A 16,232-nucleotide genomic window follows, 5' to 3' on the forward strand; every position below is an offset into this window, starting at 1 on the left:
AAATTGTTGAGTTCATGAAAGAACACGGTTTTAGCCTTTAGGGTCTCACCTTCAGCAGTCGATCAATATTTTGTGTGGATATTCAATCTTTTAATTTCACTATTGTAAACACAATATATAGATACAGTTGCAAGAAAAAGTATGTGAACCCTTTGGAACTACCTGGATTTCTGCATAAATTGGTCATAAAATGTGTTCTGATCTTCATTTTCACCAAGGCTTTCCCCACTATATAGTTAGTTTGATAGGTTTATTTTTCCGCTACTTGCTTGCCCCCCCCCCCTGACCTGTCTGCCTCTTTTCCCCTACTCCCCCCCCCCGCCCGACTTGTGATGCGACCTTGGGTTTCGTGAAAGGCGCTATATAAATATTATGTATTATTATTATGATTATTATCTAAGTCACAACAATAGACAAACACAGTCTGCTTAAGCTAAAACCACACAAACAATTATATGTTTTTATTGAACACACCATGTAAACATTCACAGTGCAGGGTGGAAAAAGTATGTGAACCCTTGGATTTAATAACTGGTTGACCCTCCTTTGGCAGCAATAACCTCAACCAAATGTTTCCTATAGTTGCATATCAGACCTGCACAACGGTCAGGAGGAATTTTGGACCATTCCTCTTTACAAAACTGTTTCAGTTCAGCAATATTCTTGCGATGTCTGGTGTGAATCGCTCTCTTGAGGTCATGCCACAGCATCTCAATTGGGTTGAGGTCAGGACTCTGACTGGGCCACTCCAGAAGGCGTATTTTCTTCTGTTGAAGCCATTCTGTTGTTGATTTACTTCTGTGCTTTGGGTCGTTGTCCTGTTGCATCACCCATCTTCTGTTGAGCTTCAATTGGTGGACAGATGGCCTAAAGTTCTCCAGCAAAATGTCTTGATAAACTTGAGAATTCATTTTTCCGTCGATGATGGCAATCTGTCCAGGCCCTGAGGCAGCAAAGCAGCCCCAAACCATGATGCTCCCTCCACCATACTTCACAGTTGGGATGAGGTTTTGATGTTGGTGTGCTGTGCCTTTTTTTCTCCACACATAGCGTTGTGTGTTCCTTCCAAGCAACTCAACTTTGGTTTCATCTGTCCACAGAATATTTTGCCAGTAGTGCTGTGGAACATCCAGGTGCTCTTTTGCAAACTTCAAATGTGCAGCAATGTTTTTTTCTGGACAGCAGTGGCTTCCTCCATTTTATGAACAACTTATGCAGAAATCCAGGTAATTCCAAAGGGTTCACATACTTTTTCTTGCAACTGTATATCTCTAAAAACACTTTGGACAGCATAATAGTGTGTGTGTGTGTGTGTGTGTGTGTGTGTGTGTGTGTGTGTGTGTGTGTGTGTGTGTGTGTGTGTGTGTGTGTGTGTGTGTGTGTGTGTGTGTGTGTGTGTGTGTGTGTGTGTGTGTGTGTGTGTGTGTGTGTGTGTGTGTGTGTGTGTGTGTGTGTGTGTGTGTGTGTGTGTGTGTGTGTGTGTGTGTAGCGCCTGCAGGAGGAGGCTCAGTGGCAGCTGGTGGTGGAGTACGTGCGGGCTCTGATGCAAAAGAAGCTGGTGTGTCGCGGTGCTGAGGAGAGGAGGCAGCTGGCCCAGCAGGTGGTGAAGGACAACCAGCAGTTCAGAGAGATCCTCCACGGCCTGGTTAGGGGGAAACACTCTCTAATGCACTCTATTTGATTTACATGCTGTTAACACATTTTGTATGAAGGGTTTCTCACTGTAGTGACACCTGTTTCATCGACAATATAAATCATGTTTGGAGGGAATTGTAAAACAAACAAACACATTTACCACTTTAACATGTGCTTCTCTCCATCACAGACCAATATAAATGATGGGTGCTTCCTGAATGTATGGTCACATGACAACAAATGTGTACAGTTCCCTAGATACAGGAGGGGGGTCATCTTACCCACTCTGCCCTACCATATCACTCATGTATGTGTCTGTGTGTAGGAAGGAGAAGGGTCAGTACCTGAAGTGAACCCTCTGGCCTTACTGCCCGTCCTGGCTGACTTCATCAGACTGAAAGACCCCAACATGCTGACTCTGGAGGTCTCTGGACTGGCAGCCAAATACCCCGACATCAGGTAACCTGACCGCCCCCGATTTATAATTCAATAACCATACTATCAATTATAATCAAATTCAATCATCTTGAGGGGCGGCAGCAGCTCAGTGCGTAAGTACTTGCCTTAGGAGCCAGAGGGGTTGCTGGTTCAAATCAAGTGCCTTTGAGCAAGACCCTAATCCCCAGGTGGTGTATATACAACAGCTGCCCCCTGCTCCGGACACTAAAGCTCCTTACACACCAAACTGACACCAAAGAACACCAAAGAACACGTCCCAACGGAACGTCGCCTCACGTCGCATCACGTCGCCTCACGTCGCCTCACGTCTCCTGCGTCTCGGCCATGTTTCGCTCTGGAACACACCGCAAAGACTTCAGCCGACGGCCAAGTAGCACGTACGGACTGCGCTTGCGTGAGTGGCAATAAATCTCCTTACCAGCAGGCGTCGGTAGTGTGTATTCGTCATTCAAAAGAGGCAACAACTGGAAGACAGACTGCGTGATACACCGAGAGAAGGAGAACAGACTGCGTGATATAAACAAAAAATAGCGTGTGCGTTCCATTTTCACTCTACAGCGAGAAGCTCATGGGGCTTTCCCGAACCTGTGTCGAGAGCTGGAGTTAACCTGTTAAGCCCGAGAGACCCCGGTAACGGGGCCCTCCCGCAAAAGTTTGCAGGAAACAGTGTCTGAGGGCATCTTAACATTTAATAAATTATGAATGTTTTATATCCATGTAACGGGAAAAAACTTATCTATCTAACTGATCATTTTAAAAAAAAAAATCAAAAAAACCCCCACAATGCTAACGCTGAGCCTCTGAATTAGCAACGAGCGAAAAATGCTAACAGATTACTGCACCAAAACTCACTCATAAAACCTTATTATTTATCCTTTCTGCACATCCAATGGGTACATATATTATCACTATATGAAAAGAACTCGCAACTTTATAAACAAAAACAGACATCAAAACATGTGGCGCTAGGTAGCTAAAAACGCTAACATGGTTTACCTGTGTCGTAGTCTGGTCAAAAGTGGTCTTCAATGGCATTAAAACAATAAAAACGCTGCTGAAGTTAATTCATAGGTTAATCCAATGTGTCTCTGTCCCTTTGAAATTATTTCTGATAATCCATAAGAAATAAACATGCTTTCCCGTTTCCAGATGTCAGAGCGAGAGATAGGTTCCCCTCTGATGCAAAGCTGCATGTGCAAAGCCCCCACTTTTATGTGTGTGTGGGGAAATTCCCCTTCTATTCTATTGGCTCTAACGGTCAGAAAAATATGTCAATCACCAAAATCGACAAATGGGTTCCAGAGAAACGGTAAAACCCCCATTTCCACCCAAATCCACTCACAGGTGGAGTTTTTTTTGCTAAACCTCTTTAAAAAGTTCAAATGTCACCTTTTTTGCATCAATCTTGATACAGGGTACTTATTATTTGTTGTAATTTGGATTCCTAAAGCTTTTAGTCTACCTTACCATCATCCAAGGGTAGTTTTCACTATAAGTACAAAATAATTTTTGGACGGACACTATAATTTACAGTTATATCTCTCCCAGGCTCCGCCCTCTACTGGACTCTATGGGTAATACCTTATCATGCAAGCATTCACCTACTGAGATTTCTAGAGACGTAGCCGGCCCCGGGGCGGGCCTACCTGAATGCGTGCGCATCTCACTTCCGTATAAAAGGAGGCCTCGCCTCCTGACCACCATCCTTTACTCTTCAGCGAGCGGAGGTGATAGCCTAGCACTGAGTCCGAGACGTATTTTTTGAGAGAAAGGAAGAAAGAGAAAGAAAGATAGCGGGCGCCGATCCCCATCACCTCTGCTTTGAGTGTTTTGGGGACCAGGATATGGCCGAGGCGGTGCCAATTCACGTTCGCCATCCCTTCCGAGTCTGGCGTCCATGGAAGTCCACCGCCCAGGGCTGTACTCTCCCTGGATGATGATCATGGCGGCGGGTGTGTTACCAGTGTTACCTCGCTCATTGCTAGAGATGCCCCCGCCTCACCAGGTCAGAGCGATTATTGGGCCGCAAGGCCGAATAAGTAGCTTGGTCAACGAGCCTTGCCCCAGGCCCGTTTCCTCCGGGGACCGGTGCTCGGTGGCTTCACATGATATAGGGTCGACCCTACTTCATCACAGGCCGCCGCCGCCGCTGCCTGTCTTGTGATGTCCCTGGGATATCACGTCGCAGGGCATTTTTCCAAAGAGGACCGTGTTGATCTTCTGGGAGCCCCCGTGTTTACGGAAGGGCTCTATGGATCGATCTCCTTGCTCACGGGATAAGGAGTAATCGCAGCGTGGCTGATTCTTGCCCATCCCCAGCGGAAGAAACACTGTCCTACACTCCCCGCCCCCGCTGTAAACCCCAGTATAGGGAGCCAGCAGGTGGGCGTGTGCAGTAGAATGACTGATGAGTAGAATAAACCGTGTGCTGTCAAAACACTGTGCGGGTTCAAGAGACCCTATTGCCGGCGTGCTGTTGTCAGAAAACACACCTTGTCTGGTATAATAGCTCCGATTAATGCATTTCACCGTTGAATGGGAAATACAGCGTTAATACGTGGACGTGCAGCCCACGTTCAGGGACCTCCGCAGGGGAACGGTGGTTTACGTTTGTAAACTCTAGTTCTATCTAGAGTGATGTGTGTATGTGGGAAAAATGCATTCAGTGAGAACGAGTGCATTTATCCCAGAGTAAGAGTAATCTCTCTCCACAATTCCACTTTTGCCCATAATGTCCGTTTCGAAGAGACGGCATTGTGACGGCGCGCGCGGCCCCCCTCCTCTGAGGGCGGGCCGCGGTGCATTCAAAGACCTCAGTAGAGAGAAGAGTCACCGCAGCGCGCGCTCCTCCACAGGCTTTTCTGCAGAAGAGGGAGCGCGGCGCGACGGTGAGACGAAGGGAGAGGTGCCGGCACGGAGATCTCGTGCCCGCGGCGCCCTCCACCTCTTCAGCCCACCCCGTGGAACCGGCGTGCCGGCACTCACGGGAACGGGCTGCCCGTCTTCACGGATCTGACTGGCCTGGCGGGGGGAGAACATATTTCCGCCTGGGACGAGAGGGCGAATCCCGCCTCCTCCCTGTATAATGCACAGATCACTACGTTTTCTAATAAGAATGAGGTTGATCTGTATCCAAATCTGAGTGTCTTTTGTTTCCACAAATGCTAGACTTACACACAATGTTAACCGTACAAATTCCCCATTTGCTGCCCCAGCTGTAGCTCCTGTAAAGGAGGTGGCTAGTGGGCATGCGCAGATGAGAGGGATGAACCGCAGGGAGTGCTACCTAAAGGAGAGCGCTATGCGGGTGCAGGGACAGTATGGCCGGCGTATTGCTGTCAGAGAACACACTACGCCTAGAGCAAAGACTCCAATTAATGCAGTTTTCCATAGTGGTAAAGGCTGCATTATGGCGGTGCCCGCACTCACACAAGAGCGCGTGGCGGTGAGTTCAGGGACCTCAGTAGAACACACTACGCCTATAAAAACTCTGATTAAATGCTGTTTACCGTAGTGGTAAAAACAGCATTATGGTGGAGCGCGCGCTCACACAAGAGCGCACGGCGGTGCGTTCAGGGACCTCAGTAAATAATCGGCCCTTTCTGTGTCGACCCTCCATGGGCAAATCTTCCCTTCACGGGGAGTTTTGCGGTGGAACGGGTCACCAGAGAGTATCACAGCTTCATAGCTACGGCCCCACAGCTGAGGGGTTTCCATTAACACAATGTTATGGGGAATGGAAACTCAGGTGTGTGCTAACAAAGTTGATGGACAGGACGCTGAAACGGGGCTATTCACTCCAGTTTTGGAGCGTCCCACCTCCTTTTATGGGCATGCGAGAGGAAATCTGTCTTCCCAGGAGGAGATTGGTTTCCTCTCAGCAGAGATTCAGGCTCTGGTGCAGAAACAGGCTGTGTCTGTTGTGTACCCTCAGCTTAGAGAAAATGGTCTTTATTCCATGTACTTCCTGGTTCTCAGGAAGACAGGGGAATTCAGATCTATTCTTGATCTCAGCAGCCCGAATCGCTACATGGCCTGCAGAAAATTCTGCATGTTAACTATAAAACAGTTAATGGGGCTAGTGCAAACCGGACGATTGGTTGACCACCATCGACCTGAAAGACGCATACTTTCATGTGGAAATTTCTCCGGAGCACAGAAAGTGTCTGCGTTTTGCCTTCCAGGGAATAGCCTACGAGTACAACAGATTACCGTTCGGCTACTCCCTATCCCCATGCACATTCAGAATGTGTGGCCACTGCGCTTCATCGGCTGCGCGCCCATGGCATGAGAGTTTTTCTTTTACCTAGACGACCTCATAGTTATGGCAGGGTCCAGGGAACAGGAAATGCTTTGCACAGCACAATTGATCACACACCTAACCAAATTAGGCTTTGCGATCAATTGAAAAAAGAGCACCCCCATACCTCACCAACAGGCGTTGTAGTTGGGAGTGGTGCTCGATGCAGGCGCGACGCGCCACGCTGTCAGGGAGCAGAAGTGCGTCCCTTCTCCGGGCGGTTCACAGGCTGTGATAGGGGGTGACAGTGACAGCTTTAACTGTCATGCAGACTTTGAGTTTCAAGACGGCTGCTCACATTGTGGTCCCGCAGGGGTTACTGCATATGCGCCGCCTGCAGAGGTGCTTCTCCAGCCTGCGTTTGGATCCCAAGAGGCACAAACGGCGGCTGGTGGCCATCCCCCCCTCAGTGGAGGGCAACCTCCGGTTCTGGGGGTCTCACGGGCGCCTCCGGAGGGGGTCTCCACTGGGACGGGTAACCTCCTAAATCACAGTGTTCACGGGAACAGGATGGGGAGGGACCTGCCTGAAGAGGGCTATAGGTGGGCGCTGGTCTCTAACAGAAACAGGACACAGCAACCTCCTAGAGCTACGGGCGGTAGTGTTAGTCCTCCAGCATTTCATGCCCCTAATTCAAGGGAGACATGTAATGGTCAGGAGCGACAACAGCACCACAGTGGCTTATATCAACAGGCAAGGCGGAGTCCGCTCCGCCACCTTGTTGGTCACAGCGGAGAGGCTGTGGTTATGGGCTTCAGAGGTGGTGTTCTCTCTGAGAGCCCTCCATATCCCGGGACTGGAGAAAAGGGGGGCCGACCTCATGTTGAGGGGCGGCCCCCTGCCAGGCAAATGTACGCTTCACCCAGAGGTGGTGAAGCAGATCTGGGCCCAGTTCGGGAGAGCGGAAGTGGATCTATTCGCCAGCCGGCGCAACAGCCACTGTGCCCTGTGGTTCTCCATGGCCCTGAGCGATGACCCACCTCTAGGGGTGGACGCGTTTGCACACGAGCCATGGCCAAGGAAGCTGCTATACGCCTTTCCACCGCTGCGTCTCCTGGGGAGAGTGAGGCGAGAACATCTGGCAGTCATTCTGGTAGCGTCTGGGCGCCGTGGTACTCAGAGATGACACAGATTAAGGTGGGCCAGCCCTGGACAATTCCCCAGTTCTGGGGGGCGATGTCTCAAGAGGCAGGTGCAATCGGGGCGTTACCCACTCTGGGCCGTCCTCTCCAGGCCTGGCTCCTGAGAGGGACAGGCTGAGACAGGGTGGATTGTCCGACAGCGTTATTCAGTCTATCCAGGCAGCTAGAGCAGGATCCACCACAACCTGTTACAGGCCAAAGTGGCTGGGATTCCAGCGATGGTGTGAGGAGCGGAAAATAAAGCCCCTATATTGTGAGTTGGGCTCTATTTTGTCCTTTTCACAGTTATTGGTGGACAGAGGACTTACTCATTCTACTGTAAAGTGTATGCAGAAGTCATCTCGTCCTGTCATGAGGGATTCAACGGCAGGTCAGCCTTTTCTCATCCACTGATGTTGCGGTTTTTACAAGGGGTCAGGAGGCTGCGCCCAGTAGTGCGCGCCTCCACCCCGCAGTGGGACCTGCCGCTGGTGCTCGAGGCTCTGGTCACTAAGCCATTTGAGCCTCTGGAGCTCTCCTCCCTGAAAGCACTGTCGTGGAAGACAGCGTTGCTACTTGCCTTTACGTCAGCCAAAAGAGTGTCCGAGTTAACCGCTCTGTCGGTGCACCCGAGCTGTTACTGATTCAGGGTGACCGGGGCGGGGCGACACTCAAACCGAACCCCTACTTTGTGCCCAAGAGCGTAAGGAGTGCGTTCAGGTCGAGGGCTATTCAGTTGGGGGGATTTAGTCTTCCACCCCATGGTGGGGCCAGGGAAGCTAAATTACACCTCCTCTGCCCGGTGCGCGCGTTAGCATGTTATGTAGAGCGCACAGCTACCCTGAGACGCACTGAACAGCTGTTTGTGTGCTTCGGGGGCGGGGTGACTGGAAAAGCTCTGTCCAAGAAACGCCTGGCAGGCTGGCTTTGCGGAGGCATTGCACACGCCTACGAGCAGGCAGGGAGAGCCTGTCCCACGGGGGTCCGTGCGCACTCCACACGAGCTGTGGCTGCGTCTACAGCTTTTTTCAACGGTGTGAGTGTGGAGGACATATGCACGGCGGCGTCTTGGTCAACGCCAGGACCCTTCATAAAGTTTTATCTCTTGGATATGTCTGGCTCTTTCTCAGCGTCTGTGCTTGCTGGGGCAACACAGGAATGGTGAGGAGGGGGGGTCTGTGGGTCAGTTGGCATCTGACCCCCTCCCCGTGCGTAAATGCGCTTACGTTTCTCCGGACTCCTGAAGGGTCGCGAGGTGACGTAATGCGCTTTGGGCCCTTACAGGGCTAAAGGGCTCCCCTCGCCTGCCTGGGGGCAGGACGGGGAGAGCCCTTCATACTATAGTCCGTACACACTCTGCACGAGGTCAGTGTCTGAGTGTGGGGACATAGGGGGCACTTGCGCTATCCCCATGCTCTTTAGGGACTCAGGAGAGAGGGTGCATAGTGAACGCATACAACTACGGACTTTCCCTGTCTGCCTATAAGCGGACGCAGGAGAGCCCTCAGCACTGTTTTCAAGCACACTTTTATGCGAGGCAAGCGCGTCAGGGTGTGCTCTATCGGCCGCAGCCTGGACTTCTCCACGGTTACAACCGAGGGAGAGGTGAGTGAGGCGCAGCGGCTGCTAAAGCCGGTCAGGGACAGTGAGGTGGAACGGTGTGCTGGACGACAGTGCGTGCATACATCGGGGCTCCGCCCACTGTACCCATAGAGTCCAGTAGAGGGCGGAGCCTGTGAGAGATATAATGCCGGGTTACGTATTGTAACCCTTGTTATATTAACACAGGCGGAGCCCTCTACCTTGGGGCACTGTCTGTCCTATACCGCTCACTGAAGAGTGGTGTAGGATGGTGGTCAGGAGGCGAGGCCTCCTTTTAAACGGAAGTGAGATGCGCACCCATTCAGATAGGCGCGCCCCGGGCCGGCTACGTCTATAGAAATCCCAATAGGTGAATGCTTGCATGATAAGGTAGTACCCATAGAGTTCAGTATTGGGCTCCGCCTGTGTTAATATAACAAGGGTTACAATACGTAACCCGGCGTTTTGTACTATGTTCAATCTGAATTTTCTTTGAAATAAAAAACATCTATATTGATTCTGACTTTTCTACATCCAGCTCACAGGTTTATCATTACTTTGAGAAAAAAGATTATTAATTCTACATCTATCGACATCTTACGACGCCGAAAATCGTCTCGGTGTATAAGCACCTTAAGATGGAGATCAGTCCATACAAAACCAGCTGGCAGGGCCGTCCCTCCCTACAGGCCAATCATGCAGACTGCGTGGGGCCTCACCTTGCGGAGGGTGCCTCAACTGAGCAGAAGATGCGGCGCACCTATGCGCTTATGCGGCGCAATTAGTGTGGCGCGGCCCGGTTTCGCCACTGCGAGGCCCCACTAGCACCCCCCCCGTCCCCGTCAACGCTCGCGAAACAGAGGGCCTCATCATATGACTTTGCGTGGGCCCTGATGTTGGCCAGGGATGGCCCTGCTGGTTCAAGTACCACACAGACCAAAAATATAGCGAGTTCGCTTACTGGGAACTAAAGAAGTGTCCTTAGCAAGGCTTCATAGTGCCCAAACATGGCAGCCCGTCGCCGGGACACGTCTCCATGAACGCATGTGTTTGTGCATGTGTGTATTTGAACTGTAACTGTATATCAACAACAGAGTAAGACCTGATTTTCCCTAGGGGATTATTAAAGCATGGCATCATTTTAAAGAGTTTTTTGTCCATTTCCGATGTTAACCATTTAAAAACATGAATATTTTGTAGCTTATCACCATGTTTTTCTGTCCCCTCAGTGAAGAGCATGTATGTGTGCTGCTGGATATCCGTGGTGATGTCTCCAGGGACGTCAGAGGGGCCATACTGGACCTGTTGGAGCAGAGCGCCCCCCCTCTGCCTGCAGGGTATCGGCCCATCTTCACTGACATCCTGGTGCCTCCCTCCATCATGGCCTTCTGTCTGACCACTGCCAAGTGTGCATGACATTAACTCAAACTGCCTTACAGACTCATCAATACGCTGGGAGAGATCATCACTCTCTTCTTTATTCCCCACTGAAGTGCAGGGAGGGTTCAGGGTCCTACCAGGGGCTACTCTGCAATATGTTTAGTGATGGCAGTGACACATTTTCTTTTACTTCATCTACAATTTACCAAGACTATAGCTGGTCGTGGTCCTAGTCTGACTTTTCAGAATCTATGAGCCACTAGAGCGGTGCAGTGGTGATATACTTTTGTAGGCCATCCCGGAAAGTAGCATCGCAAGGGCTCCCTTGCCAAAAGGCAATTTGTTTTCTTTAATGGATTTAGGGTTATTCCAGAAAATACAATATTTTGCAAACACAGGCTAGGCTATAAACAAACTACTTGACAGTCGCATGGCTGCACATCACCACCGCTTAGCTAAAGGTGGCTAATGCTTGGCGTTATGACTTTTATTAGTCTTATTCAGACATCCAACGTTTGTCACACATATAGAAGCTTCAGACATTCATCAGTGGGGTATTTACTGACATATTTATGTCGTAAAACAAAACATGAGCTTTTGTTAACCACAGATTTTAATTCAGGCTTCTAACAAAAAACATATTTAAAAAAATGTAGACTTTGAGACGAGGGAACCGGATGTGATAAAATGATAATAAATCTTTGCTCATTCCTGCACCACTCTATTGGTTACAAGGTTAAATAATATATTCTGCTCTGTTGCGATTTATGCTACTGATTTACAGTTTTACAGCATTTGAACAAGTGTGGAACTGGTTTATTTAATCCTGTTAAAACATGATGTCAGTAAATTTCTCACAGCGTCATCACATGTCTCAGTGAGTGCTAACTTGGCTTAGGGATGGTGAAGTTAAACAGATGATGCAACCTTACAGGCTCAGCTCACTGCAAACACATTGCATGGACAGTACGTTTTAGCTGCAGATACATAAGAAATTGGCATGGCCACATATTACTGTTGAAAGTGTCAATCAGAAACATGTTATACTTCCTGAATCCTCCTGACCAATAACAGCCATAGAAGAGAGGAATCAGCAGCCTGTGAGATATTCAGGGTTTGCTTGTATATCTTTTCCACTGTAAACGCAGAGACTTCCTGCTGAAGAAATTGGAGTTTGGCATCTGGTGTATTCAGTAAAAAGCCAAACAGTGGTCACAATATGAACAACTAAAAAGCATCTGAGTGATAGTTTACGTATGTAACAGATGAATGACATAGTACGTTATACGACTGTTAAGAGTATAACAAATGTTTTATCGAAGCATCATACCAGTACAGTCTGGATTTCAACTTTTCAGGGAAACTGCAAACTAATCCTCCCTGAGGAACTTGGGCTGCTAATTCATTACTTTATCATCATCTTTACCAACAGTCTTTCCTGATATTGTCTTGTGTATTGTATTTGTCCAATTTTAACTTGTTCATATTGGGTTTTTTATTTCAATTTTGTAATGTATTTATGTATTATTAGTGCGAATGCTGTTTACATGCTTTTCAAAATATTCAGCTTTTTAAACTATTTTTTTTAACATTGAAGTCAATGGGAGATGCCTTCAAATCTTTTTTTCCTACACCTTGCGCCAAATGCTACTCCTTCCACATACTTTCAGCTAGACACTTCATTCCTTTCAAATGATCACAAGACCTTCAGCTATTCAATTCTTATTCAGAGTTTTGATATCTTTTAAACTTTTTGAGATATTGAATTTAGTTTGGAGCTTGGTAGAGAGACCTTTTTTCAGATTTTAACATTGGAGTGGATGGAGCAGCTCGTTAAGTCTAGAGTGCTTTGATCTCAAAACAGAGTGCAGCAGTTCCTGAAATTCTCCCCCCAAAAAATTTAAACTTGCCATAATTCCCAAACCCTACACTCCTCAGACATACAGTGGGGGAAAATATATATATATAATAGTATTTAGTCAGCCACCAATTGTGCAAGTTCTCCCACTTAAAAAAATTAGAGAGGCCTGTAATTTTCATCCTAGGTACACTTCAACTATGAGAGACAGAATGGGGGGAAAGAATCCAGGAAATCACATTGTAGGATTTTTAATGAATTAATTGGTAAATTCCTCTGTAAAATAAGTATTTGGTCACCTACAAACAAACAAGATTTCTGGCTCTCACACACCTGTAACTTCTTCTTTAAGAGCCTCCTCTGTCCTCCACTCGTTAACTGTATTAATGGCACCTGTTTGAACTCGTTATCAGTATATAAGACACCTGTCCACAACCTCAAACAGTCACACTCCAAACTCCACTATGGCCAAGACCAAAGAGCTGTCAAAGGACACCAGAAACAAAATTGTAGACCTGCACCAGGCTGGGAAGACTGAATCTGCAATAGGTAAGCAGCTTGGTGTGAAGAAATCAACTGTTAGAGCAATTATTAGAAAATGGAAGACATACAAGACCACTGATAATCTCCCTCGATCTGGGGCTCCACGCAAGATCTCACCCCGTGGGGTCAAAATGATCACAAGAACGGTGAGCAAAAATCCCAGAACCACACGGGGGGACCAAGTCAATGACCTACAGAGAGCTGGGACCAAAGTAACAAAGGCTACCATCAGTAACACACTACGCCACCAGGGACTCAAATCCTGCAGTGCCAGACGTGTCCCCCTGCTTAAGCCAGTACATGTCCAGGCCCGTCTGAAGTTTGCTAGAGAGCATTTAAATGATCCAGAAGAGGATTGGGAGAATGTCATATGGTCAGATGAAACCAAAATAGAACTTTTTGGTAAAAACTCAACTAGACGTGTTTGGAGGAGAAAGAATGCTGAGTTGCATCCAAAAAACACCATACCTACTGTGAAACATGGGGGTGGAAACATCATGCGTTGGCGCTGTTTTTCTGCAAAGAGACCAGGACGACTGATCCGTGTAAAGGAAAGAATGAATGGGGCCATGTATCGTGAGATTTTGAGTGAGAACCTCCTTCCATCAGCAAGGGCATTGAAGATGAAATGTGGCTGGGTCTTTCAGCATGACAATGATCCCAAACACACCGCCCGGGCAACGAAGGAGTGGCTTCGTAAGAAGCATTTCAAGGTCCTGGAGTGGCCTAGCCAGTCTCCAGATCTCAACCCCATAGAAAATCTTTGGAGGGAGTTGAAAGTCCGTGTTGCCCAGCGACAGCCCCAAAACATCACTGCTCTAGAGGAGATCTGCATGGAGAAATAGGCCAAAATACCAGCAACAGTGTGTGAAAACCTTGTGAAGACTTACAGAAAACATTTGACCTCTGTCATTGCCAACAAAGGGTATATAACAAAGTATTGAGATGAACTTTTGTTATTGACCAAATACTTATTTTCGACCATAATTTGCAAATAAATTCTTTAAAAATCCGATTTTTTTTTCTCATTTTGTCTCTCATAGTTGAGGTATACCTAGGATGAAAATTACAGGCGTCTCATCTTTTTAAGTGGGAGAACTTGCATAATTGATGGCTGACTAAATACTTTTTTGCCCCACTGTATGTTTTCATGAAAAACGTAGGAAAACCTCTCCTAGGTTGGAAAATAAAAAAAAATATGAAACAAAAGGCCTCTTGAGGGCATGAAGAAAGAAAAAGTCCAGTTATCTCCCAATTGATTCCCATGTTAAATTGTTCCGGATCTTTCATCAGAGCTAGGAGAAGTAAACTTTAGATAAACTGCTCCCATCTCCACATTTTACACACAAAACCTCCAAAAAAACCAGTTCATTGGGGTTCCCTGGTGCTCATTTTTTTATAAGAGCCATAGTTTTTGAACAGGTGGCAAAATGGTCAGATATAGTCCCCAATGCATTCTTATGGGACTCAGTGCTGCAGTTGGTTGTCATGGTGTTGCTGGGCAGATTGGAGCCACAAACACACACACACACACACACTCTTTCTCTCTCTCACACACACACACACACACACTCTCTCTCACACAGACACACACCGATGATGATGAATGATCAAGACAACAGAGAGAGGGCGATCAAGAGAAGAGAGAGAGGGCGATCAAGAGAAGAGAGAGAGAAGAGAAAGGGCGATCAAGAGAAGAGAGAGAGGGCAATCAAGAGAAGAGAGAGAGTAATGTAACCTCCTAATGTAATGTATAACTCCTATGAAAATGTTCAAAAAGTGCTCAAACTTCACGTGTGCTAACAGTCCAGCCGAGAAGACAACTACAGGAACATTTTGAGATTTCTTCAAATGCCGTTGCCATGGCAACACAATGCTCACCATGAAAAACGGTTTTCTCACAACTTCAGTGAAAATGCTCGAAATGGCCCAAAACTTCACAGGTTTGGTAACGATGCAGCCATCAACACATCTAAGCTTATTATGGGATGTCATCAAATGCCGTTGGCATGGTGACAGATAATTCACCATCAAGTTAGTTCAAAAGTTTGCAGTTCAAATATTCTGCTGCTTTCCCAAGCCTTTTTACTTTCTTTTCTCATCTTAATACACATTCATTCACTACTGCTTACATCGGATATTTAACTCCTTCAGCCTATTTTCAGCTGCAGAAACCATTCAACTATTACATTATTCAGCTATTTCAGGACATCAAGGCTATACATGTTGTTGTTTATACCTTTTTTAAAACTTTTTCTTTTAAATATTAAGCTTTTTCTGCATTTATTTAGCTAAAAGCAGCTACCATTCAGCTAATAACATATTCAGCTTTTCCAGCATTTTCAGCTAAATTCAGCCATAAATGTTCACATTTTACAGCATTCGCACACATTTTCTGCAGGAAATGCATTTTCTAGTTTAACTCCGTCGGTCTAATTTCAACTGCAGGAACCATTCAAATATCAAACTTTTCAGCAGATGATGGGAAACTTTCAACTTTTTCAAAATATGTTATACTTTTTTAAATATTTAGCTTTTTAAAGTCTTTTTTAACATTGAAGTCATTGCAATGCATTTGAGCTGTAACAATTCTCACATACACACACAAACACACACAGGCAAACTCTCTCTCTCAGACACACACACACACACACGCAAACACACACACACACACGCAAACACACACACACACACACACACGCTCTCTCTCACACACACACACACACACACGCAAACTCACACACACACACACACGCTCTCTCTCACACACACACACACACACGCAAACTCACACACACACACACACTCTCTCTCTCTCTCTAACACACACACACACACACACACTCTCTCTCTCTCTCTCACACACACACTCTCTCTCTCTCTCTCACACACACACACACACACACACACACACACACACACACTCTCTCAGACACAAACACACACGCACTCTCTCACACACACACACACACACTCTCTCACACACACAGACACACAGACACACACTCTCTCTCTCACACAGACACACACCGATGATGATGATGATGATGAAGGATCAAGAGAAGAGAGAGAGGGGGCGATCAAGAGAAGAGAGAGAGGGCGATCAAGAGAAGAGAGAGAGTAATGTAACCTCCTAATGTAATGTATAACTCCTATGAAAATGTTCAAAAAGTGCTCAAACTTCACATGTGTGCTAACAGTCCAGCCGTGAAGACAACTACGGGACATTTTTGAGATTTCTTCAAATGCCGTTGCCATGGCAACACAATGCTCACCATGAAAAACGGTTTTCTCATAACTTCAGTGAAAATGCTCGAAATGGCCCAAAACTTCACAGGTTTGGTAACAATGCAGC

General features: G+C 47.1%; 1 protein-coding gene across 4 annotated transcripts in view; it reads left to right on the plus strand.

Annotated features, from left to right (window-relative positions):
- The window catches only part of exoc3l1 (exocyst complex component 3-like 1), a 28,395-nt gene extending 16,318 nt beyond the window's left edge, over positions 1–12,077 (plus strand). Inside the window, exons 13-15 of one of the 4 annotated variants that reach the window (XM_079680863.1) lie at positions 1,490–1,645; positions 1,961–2,094; positions 10,326–12,077. In XM_079680863.1, the coding sequence (XP_079536989.1) occupies positions 1,490–1,645; positions 1,961–2,094; positions 10,326–10,512 (477 nt within the window). In that variant the 3' untranslated portion in view covers positions 10,513–12,077. Of the gene's footprint in view, positions 1–1,100; positions 1,227–1,489; positions 1,646–1,960; positions 2,095–10,325 lie in introns of those variants that run through there. The other 3 variants (XM_079680864.1, XM_079680865.1, XM_079680866.1) reach the window with 3 other exon arrangements.
- The last annotated feature ends 4,155 nt before the right edge of the window (positions 12,078–16,232 follow it).

This window comes from Notothenia rossii (assembly GCF_949606895.1).
Source record: "Notothenia rossii genome assembly, chromosome: 5".
NCBI classification, from domain to species: domain Eukaryota; kingdom Metazoa; phylum Chordata; class Actinopteri; order Perciformes; family Nototheniidae; genus Notothenia; species Notothenia rossii.